The sequence below is a fragment of the Leptinotarsa decemlineata genome, unplaced genomic scaffold, assembly GCF_025532065.1.
Source record: "Leptinotarsa decemlineata unplaced genomic scaffold, Ldec_3_MD MMD2_tig00001064_RagTag_RagTag, whole genome shotgun sequence".
In the NCBI taxonomy this organism is placed as follows: Eukaryota; Metazoa; Arthropoda; class Insecta; order Coleoptera; family Chrysomelidae; genus Leptinotarsa; species Leptinotarsa decemlineata.
In genome coordinates this window covers 14,228,432-14,248,974 of record NW_027412558.1, presented here as the reverse complement: position 1 = coordinate 14,248,974, position 20,543 = coordinate 14,228,432, and the positions used below count along the sequence as shown (strand labels likewise).

At 32.2% G+C, this 20,543-nt stretch overlaps 2 protein-coding genes across 3 annotated transcripts; one reads left to right on the top strand and one right to left on the bottom strand.

Annotated features, from left to right (window-relative positions):
- Positions 1–500: 500 nt before the first annotated feature.
- LOC111504899 (Negative elongation factor A) lies at positions 501–10,604 on the bottom strand. Of its 2 annotated transcripts, none has more exons than XM_023159620.2 (7): positions 10,356–10,604; positions 10,015–10,269; positions 8,943–9,123; positions 6,043–6,234; positions 5,791–5,931; positions 3,653–4,035; positions 501–1,370 (listed from the first exon to the last, which is right to left on the bottom strand). In XM_023159620.2, the coding sequence occupies exons 1-7, from the start codon at positions 10,587–10,589 to the stop codon at positions 1,050–1,052; spliced, it is 1,707 nt and encodes a 568-aa protein (XP_023015388.1). In that variant the 5' UTR covers positions 10,590–10,604; the 3' UTR covers positions 501–1,049. The 2 variants fall into 2 exon arrangements, with proteins under 2 accessions (XP_023015388.1, XP_023015387.1); XM_023159619.2 differs by having other exon boundaries at positions 8,934–9,123; positions 10,356–10,591.
- Positions 10,605–12,305: 1,701 nt separating this feature from the next.
- Nprl3 (GATOR complex protein Nprl3) lies at positions 12,306–20,337 on the top strand. The gene is made up of 8 exons (XM_023159621.2): positions 12,306–12,873; positions 13,267–13,479; positions 14,565–14,676; positions 14,739–14,913; positions 15,021–15,367; positions 17,512–17,667; positions 19,720–19,822; positions 19,875–20,337. Exons 1-8 carry the CDS (start codon positions 12,462–12,464, stop codon positions 20,085–20,087), a joined length of 1,731 nt encoding a protein of 576 aa, XP_023015389.1. The 5' UTR covers positions 12,306–12,461; the 3' UTR covers positions 20,088–20,337.
- Positions 20,338–20,543: the final 206 nt, after the last annotated feature.

The window sequence follows — 20,543 nt, the reverse complement described above, 5'->3', positions numbered from 1 at the left end:
AGAGTAAGTTGAAGCAGACTTGCCCATTTTGATTTTCGCTTCTGTTTGAACACTTACTTGTTTCCACTGTCATCCATGCCAATTGCTTCTGAAGATTTTTACGTTGAGTTTCAATTACATTAATAGATTCAAGTTCCGATTCTTGTGCATCTTGAAGAAGTACTTGATTTTAAGATGAAATTGGATTTGTCCATATTACCCTCCTTTAGTTCTTGAATATTTTTTTGTAGACAACTTGAATGTTAATAGCTATGTTCTTCCTGGCAGCACCTAATTTTGCACATTTGAATATTCAATTTTCTTTCTCAATAAACAACTTTAGAGATATGTATTGTAGCAGTTAACACACAAGAAGTTATTCTTGGGATTGTCGACTGCCGTTTATTCTCAGCGAATTCCTCAACTCGGAATAAACCATAGTGAACTTTCTTCCCGAAAACCCTATCGTTAATGCCTCACTCAATTTATCGATAGAAAGTCTGTGAATGAAAAAAATGAAATAAAAAATATTATATTTTTATTATCTTAACAATATATACAAAAGTGTACACAAAAGATTGTAACAATCATTCTATCAAATAAAACGATAGCTTCTAAAAAGCTCTTTTTTTTAACCAATATATCGAAAAGAAAAACAATAAATAATATATCATATTATTATATATACATTTTCTCTAAAAGTACTCTCAATTCATCAAAAAATTCAGTATATATGTTTTGGAGAATTCATTATCTTACAAACTAAATACTTTAAAAGCACATCCCCTCAGTCTACATTCAGAATCTAAAGCAGGCTTTCAATTAGTTATGATGAGAAAAATACCTTTCTCTTAATATCCTGATTAATTTAGCAAATTTCTTGTTCTTCCCCAATTTTGGGGTTGAAAATTTTCAAAGTACACTAGCAGAATTGTACTTGACATTTGAAAAAATAAACAACCAATTTGATATTGAAAATTCCCCAAATACCCTAAAAACTTGCATTGTTAGTTTTGCCAGGAAGATGAAATCTATTTTGCTGCTGCTCACGACTACCTATGAACATTTTGTCATACCAAAGCTGCTGTAGGAGCACTCTGCGTTATTTGTTCAACCATATTTTCGACATGGCGATACTTTTTGATTCTTTTCCATTCTCCATTGTTGTAGTTCATTTGGAAATGAGTCTCTACCAACATAGTAAGGTATGTATCGTCAGGTTGAAGGACATTTTCCTGATCTTCTGATAGCTTTATTGTTACAATATTGCCCAGGTGGGGACAGGGATTGTCCCTTGATCCTGCCATGAATCCAAGGATGAGAGCCTTTTCTGGTCGAGTAACTTTGTTGGCAGTTCGGAACATATCCTGGGCTTCCAACATTTGTTCTCTCTGTAAAATAATACGTTTTCTCATTATTTATTTTCTAAATTTACACAAATCATAAAAGAATACCCATATAAAATGTCTGTATACGCCATTGTCACTACATATTTATTTTCACAGAAATACTCTGCACATTACAAGACATAAAATATAAAAGTGGAATAGGGTTTTAACGAAGATATGGAGATAATATGAAGATAATTTGATGAAACTGCTTATGCAGTTAATTTCATCTGGTAATTTCATATCATTCATATCGAAAGATGGATGGATGGGAAATACCGAAAGCAAGACAGGTTTTCAACTATAAATTAATCTGTAACAACAAAAATCATCTTTTGTAAGATTCAGTTATGCCACAAGAGGTTTACTGTTAAAATCAGCAACTACCAACTTAGTAGAATTGTTGATAAATTTGCATTACTGTAATGCACAATTTTACTCTACAATCTCATATGGCATATCAGCTTGGGGTTTGACAAGTGAAGCACAGATGATGTCTATTTTAAAAGAGAGAACTGTCTGAAATATTCAGAGAGTAAAAAGTAGCTGCAAAGATCTATTTAAACTTTGTCTTGTATTTTATACATACCAGTTCTTTGTAAAATGAGCCAAAAAATTATTTGCTCCATCGTATAAAAATATTTATTATACAAAAAATTCCTATTGGTCTGTCGACAAGTAATGGGTAGATTCTGGATACATAGATAGATTTTTATTTAGAACATTCTATTCCTAGCAGTCTGAGGTCACCTAAGTTAAGCTTGTATTGTGCCCCTCAGGCTGCTAAATTTTATCTGAACATAAAAGATGTAGGTATATACCAATGTTCTAATGCTATTTAACTAAAAAGCTAACTTAGTTTTAGAAAACAGTTTGAGTAGAGACATATGTAGGTAGAGTAAACACTGATGAAGGTTTCTGATTCAGTCGTTCTCAAAGATATTTTTCAGTTGATTATAATGGTTTTTAATGAATAGTTTTATTTCTTTTTTGAATTTTTTGTGGCTATTGATATTTTTTATATTTGTAGGTAGTTGATTGCATAGTTTAGGACCAAGGTAAGTGACGAATTTCTGGTTGTGAGTCAATCTGCATCGTAGTATATTTATAGATTGGCTTGCCATAATTCGTGTATTCTGCATGTGATAAATTATATCAATGGGTTTACTCATTGTCCATAGTAAGCATTCATAGGCATATATTTTCCTTATGTTAAATAGGCAGTTTCCTCATATAAGGACTCAGTTGAATATCTTCAAGTTTTTCTAAACATTATTTTAATTGAAGTGTTTCAATCATATCTAAATTGTGTAAGTCTTGAATAATCCCCCCCAAACAATGATACAATAGTGTATGATTGACTCAGCCAAGGCGCTATAAACCAGCAACATAATATCTCTTCTAAGAATATTTCAGAGTTGAAAAAATTTAAACTCAATGTCTTGATGAATTCAATAGAAAAGGTAATTGGATATCGAATTTTAGGAATTGTGTTCTACAATAAACATGAATGGTGAGAGAAAAAAACAATTGAAAAATAATATAGAATACAGAGAATACAAAATATCAATTAGTTAATAATAATCAGAAATTTTTTCATAGTAGGTCAATACGATCAACTTGATTTTTGAAAGAATATAAGGATATATCAAATAAATCAATATAGATGCCATTATTTGCTAGCCTAAGCATTCTAGTAATGGATTCATTTAAGCCATAGCTAGTAGAATAGTAGAAATTTTGAACAATTCCGACACTTCGATTTTTCTTGAATTTACATTGAAGTCTTAAAGAAATCTTAAATCAATTTCAGCTTGGTGGTGCTTTAAAGTAGATAAATTCAAAAGTAGCTGAGTAGCGGAGTACTGATAATCGAATCTCTGATATTAGAACTTAAATCCACACGATCTCAGAAATTTGTTTTGTACTTTCACAATCCTAAATATATCTGCTTGATAGTTTAAAAAAAAATGTTATTCTGTTAACCACCTGTCGTACCACTACGAACAACAACCCTCATAAGTCGAAACTTGTGGGAGCTAAGGATTAGCGAGGTCTTACCTTTTAACGTGTGATTCTTAACACAGATATAAGAGGACTCCATATTACACAATTACTTTCCAAGACCGAGTGTACCAATGAACAATACAATGTTTTGAAGGTATTTATAGAAAATTTGTCTCTGGATCGTTCAACATATCCAAATAATTCAAAATCTTTATTAAGATGAAACTGTTGCATTGGACACATTGGCATTTGCTAGCTAGATAATATAAGAAACTTACTGTGAGTGCCAAACCCCTCCTTTGTAATACATTTGTCGTCGGCTGGGGTTGGATTCTGATATGTGTGACCGTCTGCTGAGTCTGCTGAACAGGTCTCTGAGCTACCAATACCGGCGTTCGTATGATTTGCTGTGTCTGCACCTGCTGAGGTTGTTCTGTGATGATGGCCCTCTGTCCAGACGGGGTTGTAGCCAATAGCGGTGGTACGGGTCGCATGGTCTGTATGAACTGAGGAGTGATGGCGGGTTGCGGAGTCGGTGGAGGAGCCGGTGTAGGTGGAGAGACATGTTGAACTGGCGCAGGAGTTGGTGGTGCGACAATGGGTGTAGGAGGGGGTTGAATTACTGCTGGTTGTGGAGAAGACAAAACTGAAGCGGAAGGTGCTGAAAAAAAGAATGATTTTATAAATCAAGTTAGTCGTTTTAATGGGAAGCATCTCTATCAAATTCAGGCTTTTTATATATTTATAATGGGTAACCTCTGTTAGTAATAAAATGTATGAAATGAAAAATAAAAATTTGAAGTTGATATAAACGTCAATTTGAAAGTTGTTCAAAATGTACTTAAAGTCCAAGCTATCAAGTGGATGCTTTGCTTTTTTCATCAGTCTAGAAATCGGGCTAAAACAGCGATAATTTCTTAAATGAAAATAGACATGACACAACCAAGAATTTCTATTGCATACTGCTACATTGAAATTGATTTTTTCAATTAATGCTGAACAGTCAATATTATTTGACATCAAGAATGTGAGATATAACAATTTTTCGGAGAAAAAATGCACTTTTTGGTATCTACTAATACCATATTTGAAATGTTGTCTTGTTATGAGAGAACTGCTAATACAGTTTCCAAGAAGTTTTAGACAATACTCTTTGAAAATAAAATTCAAAGTGTACTTTATTATTACTGTTCTAATTATTACTACCACTTCCGGGCATTTCCATTATCATTATTATTATTCACAGCCGGGAGTTCTGATCAAGAAATATGTTGCTACAAATACATTACTGAAGGCATGCCAACAATTTCTGACTGACATCCATGCACTTCTATAAATAACAAAGTAAGGTTTTTAATTTGGCACTCTATACATAGGAACATCCTTCAAATTACTATAGTTCGATACCAATCAATTCACAAATAACCAAACTTAAATGACTTCATAAAAATTAATTATTTATGTCAAAGGGTGTATGTATATGATGATATAAATAAAATAGAAGTGAAAGGTAGATTGGAACCGCTAATGTATGATGCATCCAATGAAAATACTTCTCTCTCACACCAAAAGTGCAATACTCAACAACCAACATGGCATCATTAGGAGATGATCTGCACTAATTCTAATTCAATCTTTTTTATCAACAACTTTGAATCATACATCAACAATTTATTTTCCAGGAAAGTTCCCACTAATTTTTGGACAGTAGTTTATTGAAGAGTGAACAATATGCAGTTCAGAATGGAACCTTTTAACAGATTCAAACCATATTTCTTTATTTTATGATTGGATGAGTATCATGTTCTTTGATGGTATGTTTAGACTGACCAGCATATTTTTTATTGCAGTTATCACCAGCTAAATTAATAAATTTTAGACTTCTCGTCTTATTCTAGTTATGATTCAATCCATTTTAGTTATAATGAATATTATACATTTTAATACTTATATTCTAGAAATTAATTAATCTATGTTTTTTCAGATCATGACTATTAGTGACCCTTCTGAATAGCTCACATTTTCCAAAAAAAAAACATACAATTTTTGTCAGATATTTCTCAAAAAAGTGAAGACCAATACTTGGTGGATGAAGTTAAGGTGATAGCAAAACGCGACACTTGGTCTGAATGAAATGAAGTATATCATATTGGTCATTTGATTCACATGAAAATTCTATACATGAGTTGCTATACCAGGTTAAAGGCATCTCACAGAACTTTCCCTATATTGTTGCAACCTCCCGAAGAAGAAAAACTTGAACTTTTATTTTTTGTCTTGTTCAGAATTCGTTTTGCTTTTATTTAATGAATACTATAGGCCTCTTGCGGGATTCAAGTAGCATAAAAAGTTTCAAGTTAAATGTATTCTCATCTGTAAAGAAATGTATATGAGGAATTAGTGAATCTATACATACCTGCCGTTGTTATGGGTTGTGGAGTAGGTGGAGCATATCCTGGGGTAGAATTTAAACCAGCAGCATAATCAGGTGTACCAGTAGCAGGTGGCGGACTTTGTAGGGCTGCATTTTCTGTAGCTTTTTTGGCATCTTCGATTTCTACAACAAAATGAAAATACATCAATCAATAAAAAATTAGCAAAGCTACTTCAGAGTCTAATTCTCAGAGTTGAAGTATTCATATTTCCTTTTTTTAATGAAGTAGTATACCTTGCATCTTCTTTCTTTTCTTTGCAGCAACATATCCCAGAGGCTGATCAGCAATGTCCAATAATTTTACCCCTCCTTCCTTTCTGCCAGCCGGTGCTCGTGATAAGGGAGGCCGGTTGTTTGTGTTGTTATTGGAGACAGTAGATCGAAATCCTGATGTTGGCACCCTACTTGGAATGCCTTTGAGAGGAGCTAAAAAAGATATTGAACATTAAATGACATTCAAAATTTTTCCCACGTGTTATTAAAGGCATGCAGCAAGAACCAAATCAAACAGTCAGTATTTTCCCAGAAACACTAATAACCAGATATTTCTGTCACATTATGGCCCTGTTATTTTAAATGAAATGTACTTGATAGGCATAAAAACATATATTATATTAAATTTAGGTAAACAATTTGGAAACAACATGTTTATAAGAAGTGAAAATATTATAATTTTTGAAGATTTAAAACATCAATAATAAAACAGATATCATGTGAAACAACAATAGGAAAAGATAGCTCTGTACTGATTCAATATCACAATAAACAGATACCCAAAAAAACGTAGGTCAAAAAGTTGAATCTTTTTTTGTAAGGTTGGTAAAAACAGAGGCATTTTTCTCCAGGGCCTGTCTTTTGGCCCATTTACATGGTAAAATCCGTTTCATTAGAAATGTGGATGAAGTGTCATTAAACTTATTCTAGACAGTACAAATAATAATAATTATTATAATAATTCATTGAGTAATTTTTTTTATCTGTTATCAAAGTTTCAACATATACTTCTAAAGTCACTGACGTGGTTACATCAGCCCTATATATGTAAACTACATATTCCTTTTTGCAATGAAGCAACCTATGTTTATTTGGTATGTTTTATGTTTATTTTTGTATTTTAGGAAATACATTGATTAAAAAAAAATGTTTGCTGTTCACTTCAAGCAAAAAAAACAAGAAAAATTACACATGTTCTGTTATGAACCAATTTTGAAGGCGATGTTTTGTTCATTGGATTCTATCAACTTTTTTTTAAATGACATCTGGTAATTTTCTACCATGAATGTGATGAATATTCAATGTCGACAGCTGAACAATATCATCTAGAAGCTGAATCGGCAAAAAAATCATGTAAATATTTTTGGGACTTGGACGATGCTAAGTAGATGAAATCAAAAATAAGTTATGCATTTGGCAACAAATCTATATTGAATTTATTGTTTTCAAAGAAGCAGTCTATTTTTACATACCTCAAGAGTATAATTCTACAACAGCCATAAACCTCAAGAATAATTTTACTTTTTGCAGTTCAATATTCTTATTTACAGTTTTTACTAAGCTGAATAAATCTTTAGGTAAAATATTTATCTGTCAACACCATTTTTTTTTGTTTTTGGCTCATTTACATGTGTATTGTCTCGTTTATTTTCTATTCGATTAATGCTTCTTTGTGATCCCAGATTCTTCCTAGTCACAGAAACAATTTTACTTTTCATATATAGTCAGTGTGCATACTTGAATACTGGCTATAAATCAAATCATCATAGGAAAAATTCGTTCAGGCCCATTTCAACTTCCCTACACTGTAGGTATATGAACTGACACCTATCATGGGAGTAGTTGTTTTCTGATAGGTGCCAGTCCATATACTTACAGTGTAGGAAAGTTGAGACTGGCCAGAATGAATTATTCATATAGATGATTTAATTTTACTTTTGCCGCTTATAACTTGAACATTTTTTACTGCACTGGCAATTTCATTGGCTTTCTTTAGATTCAAATTATCCACATGTAACAATTTTTCATGCAACGCCTTGCTACAAATACCAAATATGATTCTGTTCTGTATTATTGAATTTGACTCATCAAACTCACAGTTTTACCAGCTTCCCAAGATCTGTCAGAGAATGGTCGAGAGTTTCACCTTCTTATTGTTTTCTATCATAGAAAACAAATCTTTCATTTACCACATTATCTTGGACGTAAAATATGTTTCCAACTCCTGAAGTACAGTTTTATAGGCCTTTTCTGATCATCAGTTGAATTCAATGCATTAAAGATCTCCATCCCGTCCTCACTTATGAGATTCAATAGAAAGGCAATCTTAATTTTGTCTCCTTCCTCATCCTTGCCACTAGCAACAAGGTATATTTCCAAATGTTTTTTGAACCTTTTGAACTTCTCTGATAGGTTACCTTCAAATGACAGGAGCAGGAAGTCTTACAAAACCAATTTTCATCTATGTTTTTATTTTTGCTGGTGTAAGAAGGTTTTTGTTGTTGATTTATTCATTGATCTATTGCATTTGACATCTGACATAACTGTTTTTGATATATCTGTGGTTATACAGAGGTTCTGAGACTACTCATATGATAGATGATATTTATCTTTTCCATTGTCATATAATTTGAAAACATTGTATTCATATCTAGTTTAATTTGCAATACTGCCAACAGAACCAATGAAAAAGTTCCCAGCAAAGTTTAATTTAGTTTCGTAAACAATTTTGACATAACTTGCAGTAGAAGATTCCACTTTCAAGAAGTTGTGTAGATGAGGCAGGTGAACGAAAGGTTTTTATTACAGAGACTGAGTGACTAGTTTCGGCTATTACACCATTTACAAAACTAGAAATTGAAAATGGTGTAATAACTGAAACTAGTCAAAGAAATATCGTGGAAAATAGACAAGCGTGTGTTTTTGTAGTGTATTCTCAGTAAAAATTATGAGTCGTTACTACGAATATTTCTAAAAAAATATAACAATTGAAAAGTGAAATTTTTGCAAGCTTCAATACCAAAGTTCCACTGTAATTTTTCCCAAACCATGTCGAAATGGTTACTTATTATGAATACTATTAGTAAAAGTTGCAGAAGCATTAAAGAAGAAAAAAGCAAAGCTTATCGTACCAAACTTACTGGTGTCAGTCATCTTTCTCGGCATACCCCTTGATCTGACAGGAATAACAGGAGCAGATGATTTTTTGTTCAAGTTTGATGCTGCATCAGAAGATTTCTGTAGAAGATCAGCTCTAAGTAAAGCTGATTTTGGTTTCTTTTTAATGGTGAAGTGTTTTAGAGGTTCAGGTTTGTGCCCTACCTAGAAATGAAACAAGAATAGATTAAAACTATTTGTAAATATTAGTTTCCAAAGCTCACACTGGTTTTTGAAAAATTTGTAATCAGGCTTATGCATTTTTGCCGACTGGTTTCAAGAATCTAAAGTAGAAAATTTGCGCTGCGATCTACTTTCAAAGATATGGCAACTAAAAATGAAAAATCGAAACTGTTGAAAAATTGTCCATTTCGCGAAGTCACTTCTGGTAGTAAAAACTGTAGCCTTTTCTAGTGTTTTCAGATCAAAAAGCTTCAATTTTACTAACGTTAACTAATTTTCAGAATCATGTTTGTTTTTATTATTTGTTGACAATGTCACAAAAAGTCTGAGTCAATAAATGAAAATGGCGTCAAATTTCCAAAATTACACTTAGCTTTGCCTAGAGGAATATACATGATTGTGTATTCCCGTATACATACAACTTGTCAATTCTTAGCTTTTCAATAGCCCTATAAATTTGACATGGCATTTATTTCAAGTTTAATTATACAGCATTTGCCAATAGAACCAATAAAAAAGTCCCGTGTCGAAGGTGTCATTTAGTTTCACAAACAAGTATGATGTAGCTTGCAGAGATACAAATTTAAGGAAATTAAACATTTCATCAGAAAAAAAAATAGTTTGAGAATGAATGTTACCAACAAGCGATTGTGAAAATATGTCATCATATGAAGTGAGTTCCTGCAATAATCGTTTTATTTTAGTTTAGAGTAGCCATATCTCCAGAAGTAAACCAGAGCACCATGTTTTGATTCTAGATTTGTGATCACCATATAGAAATAAGTAATTCCAATTGAAGATTTTTGAAACATTATCGCGAGCCATTAAAACGAATATTTCCAAAACCATTTGTTAAGATATGATGTCACTAACCACAGAGACTAGAGCTGCTTTATTCAAGTAATGACATTCCATGGGAAGCATTGTATGCTCATTTTGTTTTCGAACCAGTTTTCGCAAATCTGTTACTAAATCCGTGAATATTGGACGAACTTCATCAACATCGGATATTTCAGTGTTCAAGGACCCACTAGATGGGTATGTTTTTAAAGCATCTGCTAGCATGGCTACCCACAATTCAGAATCACCAACAGCAACTTCTAGAATTTGTTCCAATTCAGTTTTCCACTGAAAAAAAAATTAAATAAATTTATCTCATCAAATAGATGAGAACTTATGAAGGTTGTTTATGTTTTCAAACAATATAAACATACCTCTTCCAGGTTTCTGCGCGGGATATGAAAGAAGCTTAATAACAACTTCAGTTTGACCTGTGTTTGCAGGTCTGGAAAACAATCTTTTATATTTCTCAACACTTCTGCATTCAGCTGTGAGCATATTGAGCCACCTGTCCAAGAATCATTAGAAATTCCGAGTTTATTATGAAGCCACAGAGAAGTATCACTATCACGCACATTCGCCATTTTACTATTGTGACATATTGTCATTCGCCATACACAAACAAGTTGACAAGTGACAATGTCACATGATCAAAGTCATATTTTGGCGGGAAATTATTTCAAATTGATTGAAAACATTCATTCAATATTTTTGTTTTAAATAATTTCGTCGATGTCGTCACATCTGTCAAATATAGAAAAAGTTTCAAAATTATTTTTGAACAATAGCCATAATTTGTTCCTAAAATAATTTTGAAAAAAATTTATCCTACTCTCGTATATCTTCTTCGAGAAATGACGTCATTCGATCTTTCGTCGTATGTGGAAAATTTCCAGAACGGGGAACATGCATGCATATTTTATTCTTTCAAATATTTGAGTTACTGCCCCCAAATACTAGCACCAGCCGTGGTTATAATTTAAAAAAAAATCTGTTTTAAAATCTGTTTTTCCGTTAATCAGCTGTCGCCCCCATACAACTCTCAGAAGTTGAGAAACTTGTGCGAGCTAAGGACTAACGAGATCTTACTTTTTTACGTGTGATTCTTAACACGGATTGATCATCAATTATAATAATAATGATAATAAAAGTACAATTGAAACAAACAAAAAGAGGAAAAAAAACTTTCAGTATGAAGGTGAATAGACGGAGTATCAGCCAAGGCTGTTTTTCAACTCAACCTGGAAATGGCAATAATTAAATAATAACAAAGACGTCGACTTAACAGTGATACTGTCATGACGAGATCAGAAAATGTATGCAACCACTGTAGAAAATTCCTTTTTTGTATGCCAAGGTCGGGACGGACAAGAGACTAAACAGCTGAATAGGACATTAGTCTTGTTATAAAGTTTTTTATTGTATAAGATCTAAACTCATGGGGTAGTTGATTGTAATGTTTAGGTGCATTATATGAGAAGCAGCGCGTGAAAATGGAAGATTTGTGTTTGGGGATAACTAAAACTGAACTGTTCCTTGTGGTGAAACTATTTATTGTTGAGAATATTCTAAGCCTCTTCAGTAAGTAATCAGGTTGACGATAGCTGGCATGTTTAGTGAAGCAAAGTTCCAGATCAAACCACAATCTTGAGTTTTTCACCTTGTTTTCTTTTATGTTCGATGAGGACTTGAAAAGTGGAGTTGGTGAGCTTCTCTTCTTCTTGGTTCCGTTCATCATTATTGCAGATTTATTAGGATTTAGCTTGAGCTTATGAGCTGTCAAATATTATTAATAATTCAATAAGCACAAAGATGATGAATCAATCATCAGTTATCAATGCTATGGCAGAAAATTACCTATTTTTCAAACTCATATTCATTCCTATTTGAAAATTCACCAGAATTGTTAAACACTTAGTTTAAAAAAAAATAAAATCCTATCAGGCACATTTACTTTCTTCTGAACTTTCATGAATCATTCAATATTCAATAACGATATTAATGAATAACGAATGAGACATTTTGCTGCGTGAAAGATGAAATTCTCCGATTTTTCCATTTTGCAGGTACAGTTGAAAATTTTGCTGTACATGCAACAAAATCTCGTTGTGATTATGCTGCGCATTTGTATTATACTGCAGAAGCTGTAAGACGTCAGTGATAAAATATTTATGAATCTTATTTGGAGTTGTAACATCTCCATAACTTTTCTTCTTTTGAGGTGAAGATGTTCTGTGCTATGGTGACATCTTTTAGCGGATTTAGAAGATGGTAGCTAGCTTCACACCATTGAAAATATGAAGAGAGAGAAAAATTAATAATAAATATTATTAAATATGACAAATGTGTCACATCGAAGTAACCTAATTTTGAAATGATATGAATTGAAAGTTAATACCGATAACTTACTCTGCAAATAAAAAATAGTTTGAATAATGAAACCTTTTAATGAACAAATTCCACATTAAACAACCAAAAATATGGAAGTGAGCCCAATAAGTATAATATTGGTTAAGTCAGACAGTAAAGGAGACAGATTATTGTTTCGTTATCCTTTTCACATACAGAAGAACAGGGAAACTTCTAGTTCACAAAGAAAAAATCCGTATACCTTACCGATAACAGAAGATTTACTCCAAAGTCCCGCGCAGCTATGTTCAAATATAAACAGAGAAAATCTTACAGGTTTCACAGACGAAGTCCTTTCTTCTTTGTTTGTGGTGAAGAAGGAATTGTGCAACAAAAAGTTCGAACTCAAAGTTAATGACGTGAGGTTCGTGAGCCATCCGACCCTTCTGCAGCTGAGAAATAAACAAGAAAAAGAGGATGGTTCTGGTATTATGTTAGTGAACATCGTATTTGCTTTGCAGGCTCTTGCTAGTCATTCTGTAGGTAAGGTTATCAATCCATCTTCTTTACTTACCTTGATATATTGACCACATTTATCTCGAGGAGATGAACTTTCATTCCCTTGAAAAAAGCATAAAAAATAAATATGCCTTTCTTGTACCTAATTGTAAGATGATTAAAATAGTTTCAATCTACTTTTCAAAGCAATTGAGGCTAGTAGAAACCAGAGCCCAAAAACAAAGTATTCGTGCTGTCTCTAAGTCCAAACCTTTCTGAGGAATAAAGAACTGAGGTTGGTAACAGGACAGAGAGTTGTCTAAGGTAGATCCATTGAAACTGCACGAAACTTGCTGGGCAAACACCAAATTTTACTTTTTACTCAATAAACTTCACCCAATTGAGTACCATTACACTTATACTTTTTCCTTTCTCCAGTTAAATGTTATCATGACTTGAGTAAAAGGATGGGAATAGTTCTGAAATACGAAGAAAAAAGATGTGGTTATGTGTCTGAACAAACACAGTTGATGACAACTGCACATGATGACATATATACCAATGGACCAGGAAGTGCATTTCAAATTATTTTGGAGAAGTGTTCCCTAGCTAGTAACATCAAGAAGATGTACGAAGATTTATGTAACACAGGTGAGTGAACTTTGTTCGATGTGGTAATTTGGATTGAATAATAGTAGCTCTATTAGTCTTCATTTTTATGTAATATTCATGGCAAAAACTGGTTGATTGATGTCTCATTTTTGGTATCATCTGCTTACAGCTGTATCAGACCTTTCTTTTAGTTTTTGATCGATTCAACTTCTATTGATAAAAATCAGAAGCAAATACTGATTTGCTATCCAAACTTCAGACCACTTGTGTTTCATTTTTCCTTAGAACAACCAGGCTGTTGCTTCTAGCGCTTTCTTGAAACCTGTACACAGTACATCAAAATCAACCAGATTACAAACCTGTACCCATTACATCAAAATCAACCAGATCCTATTTTCAATTTGTTCTTATGTTGCTCTCAACTTTTTCAAAAAATGATATCTTCTATTTAACCAGACCTCAAGCAGTAGTACAGATTGAATCGTTTTCCAAGATATATAGATGTACTTTGGTAATCATCCCTGGTGAATTATATTGCAATAAATATAAGCAAGAAATCCTAATGAAAATTTTTCAAAAAAATATTTTGTAAATATGAAGTTAAACAATATTAATAACATTGAACATGGTTACAATCATTTAAGGAAAATTAGGCATGCATTCTATTTGACCTGTAAATGAAACGATTTTCTAATAATTCATACTTAACATAATACTACAAAAATAGTGTTTGTTTATATAGTGATTACGAAAAAATAATATTTGATTTGTTTTCACTGTATAAAATACAGGTTTCAAAATTGTTATATAAAACCTAAACTACTTAATATTTGAATCTCAAAGAAAATATATGTCTCAAATCAAATCAAATCAAAGAAGGTCAATAAAAACTATGAATTCCTTCACAAAAAATAAATTTTCTTTAATATTATCTATTATTCAGTTGTCTTCATTTTTGAATTATAATTTGATTTCATAACGATTTATGTGCCAATTGACGAAAATAAAAATTTATAAAACAATTTGGAAATGATTACTTTCAATTTTCTGTGTTAGTATGTTCAATATCAAGAGAGGAGATATGTTATATTTAATCATTAGTGAATATTAAATTTTAATTTAAGGACTGGTGAATTTAAGGATAAACAAATGGATACCATTGAGCTTTTGTTTACCACAAAAGGTACATCAATGGCATATGAGAGGAAAAATTGTTGAACCGGAAGATATTGACAGGTATAATTTTTACTAATTTAACTAAATGCAATGAAATGTTTCTTATATTTTTCTAATTTCAGATGTATGAATGCCCTTAGACCATATCACAGTTTACTTTTACTCCACCCATTGCAACAAATGAACGATTTCTCTTCATTAGATGGTTCTCCATCTTTAGTTAGGATGTTATCTCAGTATTCACCTTTGAAAAATTTACAGACTTTAGCGGTAGATTCGGATTTAACTTTATCACATGTAAGCTACAGCACAGTTTGATTTGAACTCTGTTGAATATTCATTGAATAGTATCACAGTTATATCTTGAAAGTAAGCACTTTAATCAATTGATTTTTTTATTGTAGGTTTTTGAACTCACAGCACATCTAGTATACTGGGCAAAGGCAACAGTTATATTTCCATTATGTTCTACAAACAAATACGTTATATCCCCCAATGCCCCTGTTCATCTGAACTCGCCTCTGGTAGAAAAATTCAGTGATACCTTTCCTGGCCTTAATCTGGTTAGAGTAATGAGCGAATACTCGCTACCTACTTCACTGGGACAGAAATGTAACCCTTTGTGTCATCCCTCACAACAATCACAGTTGGTTCAGTCGATTATTTGGATGTTACAGCATCATCTGCTGCTTCAGTTACACACCTACATTCAGTATATGCCTACGGAAAATGGACAGTTGCGTAGAAATATGTGAGTTTCTTCAAATAATTCAAAAATATTGTATCTTTTTTGAAGCTTTCAATACAGGTAGAAGTATTTGATTTCCTTACCGTTTATGACCTTAAAAATATCTGCTCGTTGCTTCTACGGTAAGAAGCACAAAATTATTCAAGTGAAAACTGAAAACTTTGACTCAACTATTCGTTTAATAGAGCTGCAATAGTCCAGACAAAGTTCACTCTGGCCGACTTGAAGATTGGCTCAGTAGAAATTATTATTATATAAGTAGATGACAGATTTTAGCATTTAATACAAATATCACAGTAACTGAATACACCTCTGTTTATAATGTTGAATTAATTTTGTGTTGTGTTGAAGACTATGAAGGCTTTACGGTAAAACTGTTAGTAAAATCAGAAACAACCCTAAGTCTACCACTAACACAGGATTTTTAAATAATAGAACCAGAAATCACTTATGTCCTGACAAGGGTTATAATATAATTGGAAAGTTTAGATATTTACAATCACTAAATGACGAATTTTAATAGTAATCAATTCAAATTTAATTTGAGAACTAATTTTTTCATTGGTTTTTAGTATTAACAAATAAGTACAGACTTTTCAGAAAATACCCTTTCTGTTTCATGAAGATCACTTATAATGAATGAAAATAGTTGCATTGCAAACAACAATATACTTGATAAAAAAAGTACAAGTAGCCAGGCGGTTCCAGTGGGTGCTTTGTTCACTCACTCGAATTGACTGCCGTGTTGGTCGCTGGTTCAAGCCCTAGTCTGAACGATCAATTTTTACTTGCTATCGTCCAACTCGTGTTAGGAATCACACGTTAAAAGGTAAAATCTCGTTAATCCTTAGCTCGCGCAAGTTTTAACTTCTGAGTGTTATCGTTCGTAGGGGTGCGACAGTTGGTTAACGGAAAAACAGATTTTACACAGATGTTTTTTTCTCTTGAGATGCTCAGTGTTCCTATTATACATTTTTTCCCCTTCTGTATACAAAACACTCACACACAAAAACTGCAACACTATTATCGATGCAAGAACCATAATTCAAATTGGCCTATTCAGGAGATAAATTTTACCATTTATAACTATTCATAATGAATATTATTTGAATTTCACTATAAGGTGGAATCATAGATGGAGAAATAGAAAGCCAAAACCTTTGAGCAGTAGGAGACCTAGAATTTTTAGGATATCTTAACATCATCACGGAGGCAGCTACAGCTACCTGCGAGACTTCCGGATCCATGATATAAATATAAAAGAGGAGGTGTTATTGAGTGTCTATGATTTAATTCAAAAAGAAAAAGATTAGTTGGAACAGCACTCAAGAAAAATTATTGGCAACGGACACGTGCTTCTGGCTATTGGCCTCATCAGCGTGGTGTAGCCATGTGCAGAGATGGTCAACACTTGGTTGCCAAAAACGGGAAAACAGCACAAACGAACAGAGTCACCAACAGGAGCCTACCGCACATTTGTGATTTCAATTGGGAAACCTAGAATTTCTAGGATATCCCAACATCACCACGGAGGCAGCTACAGTAGGTAGCTAGCAGGTACAGCAGGTAGCTAGATTCCACAAATTGCAGGGGTAATGCTTCATATGTTAGAGTGGTGATTTACTGGGAAACTCTAATCATTCAAATTTAGTGTAATGAATCGGTAACCCAATTTTCTTGATTTTTAAAAATCCTAATTTTTCAGTTGAAATGGAATAATCATTTGAATTGAAGGGGTTATATTTTTAGGAGTGATTAATTTTTGGGAAAGAAAGTTTTTGGCTTTCTACTACACCATGTTGATACAAAAAAGGATAAGGAATCTTCCAAAGAATGGAAGGAAGTAATCAATTTGAAAATAAGTAACCCTATACATGAATGTGTAGATCATTCAAAGAAGTAACTTTCAGACACAAACTGAAAGAAAGTCCTCCTGAAACAGCTACTTTCATATAAACATTGAATTATACGAAAGAAAAAAATTCTATATGAACACTGAATTATACAGAAGATACTTATTTTTTTGTATCAAGATGGAGTAGTAGAAAGCCAAAAACTTTCTTTTCAAAGAAATAATCATGTTTTATAAAAACGAAATGAATATTTTTTTTTGGATTTTCTTCAATCAGACCTGTTCTTTATTATAGGGATGAAAACAAAAAACACCTAGCATCTCCATCACCAAGAAGCAGTACTGTCATGTCAAATTATCAACAAACAAGCAATGATTATTCTAGAGCGGAGTCAGAAAGTGGTGCTTCAACTGTATCTGAAACTTTGGAAGTTGCCTCCAAAATTGTGAAGTGAGTTTTTAATTCAATTATTTCTTAGTATTGCCTTCAGCATTTGTTACTACTAACTGTATGAGATAAAGTGTTGATTGGTGTCGCATTTTGGGGATATCGAGAGAAATTTTTTCAAAACATTCTATAGAACTTCATGTGATATGAACATATATTTTGATTTTTGGGAAACCTAGATATTTTTTAATATTTGCTGCCGTTTTTACGAATGGAAGAATATGTATCACAATATTTGGTTTTCAAATGTTTTCTATGTGCAATCGCCAAAGCGATTCACAAAATTAAATAAAGTGTCTTTATTGTCTTCTACAAAATTGCCTGGTAATTTGCAAATTTTATTTGTCCTAACTACGTAGTATAAAACAAAGTCGCTTCCCGCTGTCTGTCCCCAAGATCTTCAAAACCACGCAATAGATTTTGATGCAGGTTTTTTACTTGATAGAGTGATTCTAGAGGAAAGTTTATATGTATATGACATGTATAGTTTACTAGAGAAACACTGATAATTTTAGAGGTTTCTGATGTGATGTCGTAAATTAACCTCCTTTTTTTTGTGCCAGTAAACGCTAGCTGAACCCTACGTGATAGATACACCCTACGTGATATTGTACACCTTCAAAAGGTCTACAAAAAAGTTAACGATGAAATATGTCTATCTGTCAGAGTTAAGAGATTACCCATAATAACCATTTTATATATATATATATATATATATATATATATATATATATATATGGCTTGCTTACAAAGCGATTTTAAGCAATACAGCCAGAATCCTTATCCATTTATTTTATTTTTTTAATTTAATTTTTATACACGGGTTTTCCCCTTCTTACATATGAAATATAATACATATACATACTTATACTAAATATAAACTAAAAATGAACAAATTGGCAGTACTACAGTAATAGATGGACACTTATAGTAATAACCTTTTCAAATTGATTTTGAATGAATTTGATGTTTATCCAATAAATTCTAAATCTCTATTGCAATATTCATTACCCAATCTAACAAAATGTGACAAAGTACTATGATAACTATAATTTGTGCGATGGTAGGGAACTTGGTATAACTCAGAGTTTTGATTAGGTCTTTTTGGAACTTTAAAATAAATCGAATGGAGCAATGAAAGACAATCAATCTCCTTGATAGTATCTTATTAATCAAGTCAGATCTTGATCTACTTTCCAAGCTGGTAATATTCAAATATTGCATAACTTGTATATAACCATATGGCAGATTCATTCTAAATGCTATACACCTCAGAAATTTTCTATGCACTCTTTCTATTTGATCGATGTGAGTTCGATAATATGTTGACCAACTGATGAGGCGTCTTGAGTAATCAAATATACTCATGATAGATATAATGTTCTAAAAGACATAACAGATAGTTTTTTAGTAATTCTAGAAATGAAACTCAATAATTGAAAAGATTTACTGGCTACGGAGTTAATATCTGTCTGTTTAAAATCTGTTTTTATGATGTGTAAAATTCAATTGATGATCAAATATGACTGTTTCTAAATCGCGAATTTCAAAAACCCGTTTTAGTCTGTTTTCAATTTGATAACCAAATTGAATAGGACTATTGTGACTAATGCCTTAAATACATTGTGCATTTGATATAGATCAATATGATTCTTCACAGCATATGATTTAAATAAATTATACAGATTAAAAATGCAGGGACATACCGGCGGCGGGCCGGCAGCGCGTTCCTATAAATAGCGCGTCGAAGGCCGCGCTTCGCAGCACTTTATGATTATAGCAGCGATCGCACGGGTGTATATGTATACTTAGTATCAGCATTGCATCCGTGCGAATCCGGACCGCATCGCTAGTTCTAATTTGAATGTTGAACAATTTTTCCACAGTTTCATTATAGTTCTTCTTCTTTCACAGCTCAAATATTCAATAAAAAAGTCAATAATCTTCAGGAAAATTTATACTTGTGAACCCTTCTGTTTTTCTCAATTTATGTTTTTACATTTTTTCATGTACTTTATTTTGTAACATTTTGAAAATAATAGAACTGAATTTTAGTTTAGAAAGTGCAAGTTTCGCTTCCACGGAAGAAGACAAACAGGACTATCAAGAAGAGCTTCTTCTGGATTTCCCAGATGAGGAAAGAACGTCCATATTTAAGGTATTTAATTTATATTTTATGTAATTCATATTTGTCCTGACTATTATTCCAGATTCCTGCCACCAATACTCCTGAAGACCTAAAACTCTTCGCAAGATTGTGCAGGAAAGAATATTTTCAAGGCAATCATCACATTGAGGAAATCATGTACTTGGAAAATTTGAGAAGGAGCCAATTATTGCAACTTTTAGACAAATTTCGAGATGTTCTGATAACTTATGAGACAGAAGACCCTGCTATAGCAATGTTCTCCTGTCCTTCATAGCATCTTTTTTTGATAAGCGATAGTGATACAAAATTGATTTGACATGTGATTCGAATTTGAGATAAATTTTAACTTCCATATTACTTTCATGAAAGATATAATTGTTATTAAGCAACTTGATTGATTTTTGAAATCTATCTTCACCTAGTGCTGTGTTTTTACTTTATATAGATGTTTTTGATTACCTTATTTATACATTCTATTGTCTATAAAATTTTCTAAGAAAAAATATATAATTTTATCTAAACAATAGTCTTCATTTAGAAAACTATATATTATGAAAATTGTGGAAATAAGCCATCTGTGATATAATTTTTACAATCAACATCTATTTCTTAATGAATGCATTTAAATGATGTATGGAAATTAATTTTTTTTTTAAATCTGTCTCCCCCTTATGATCGACACCTTCAGAAATCGAAATTTGTGCAAACTAAAGATTTATGAAGTCTCATC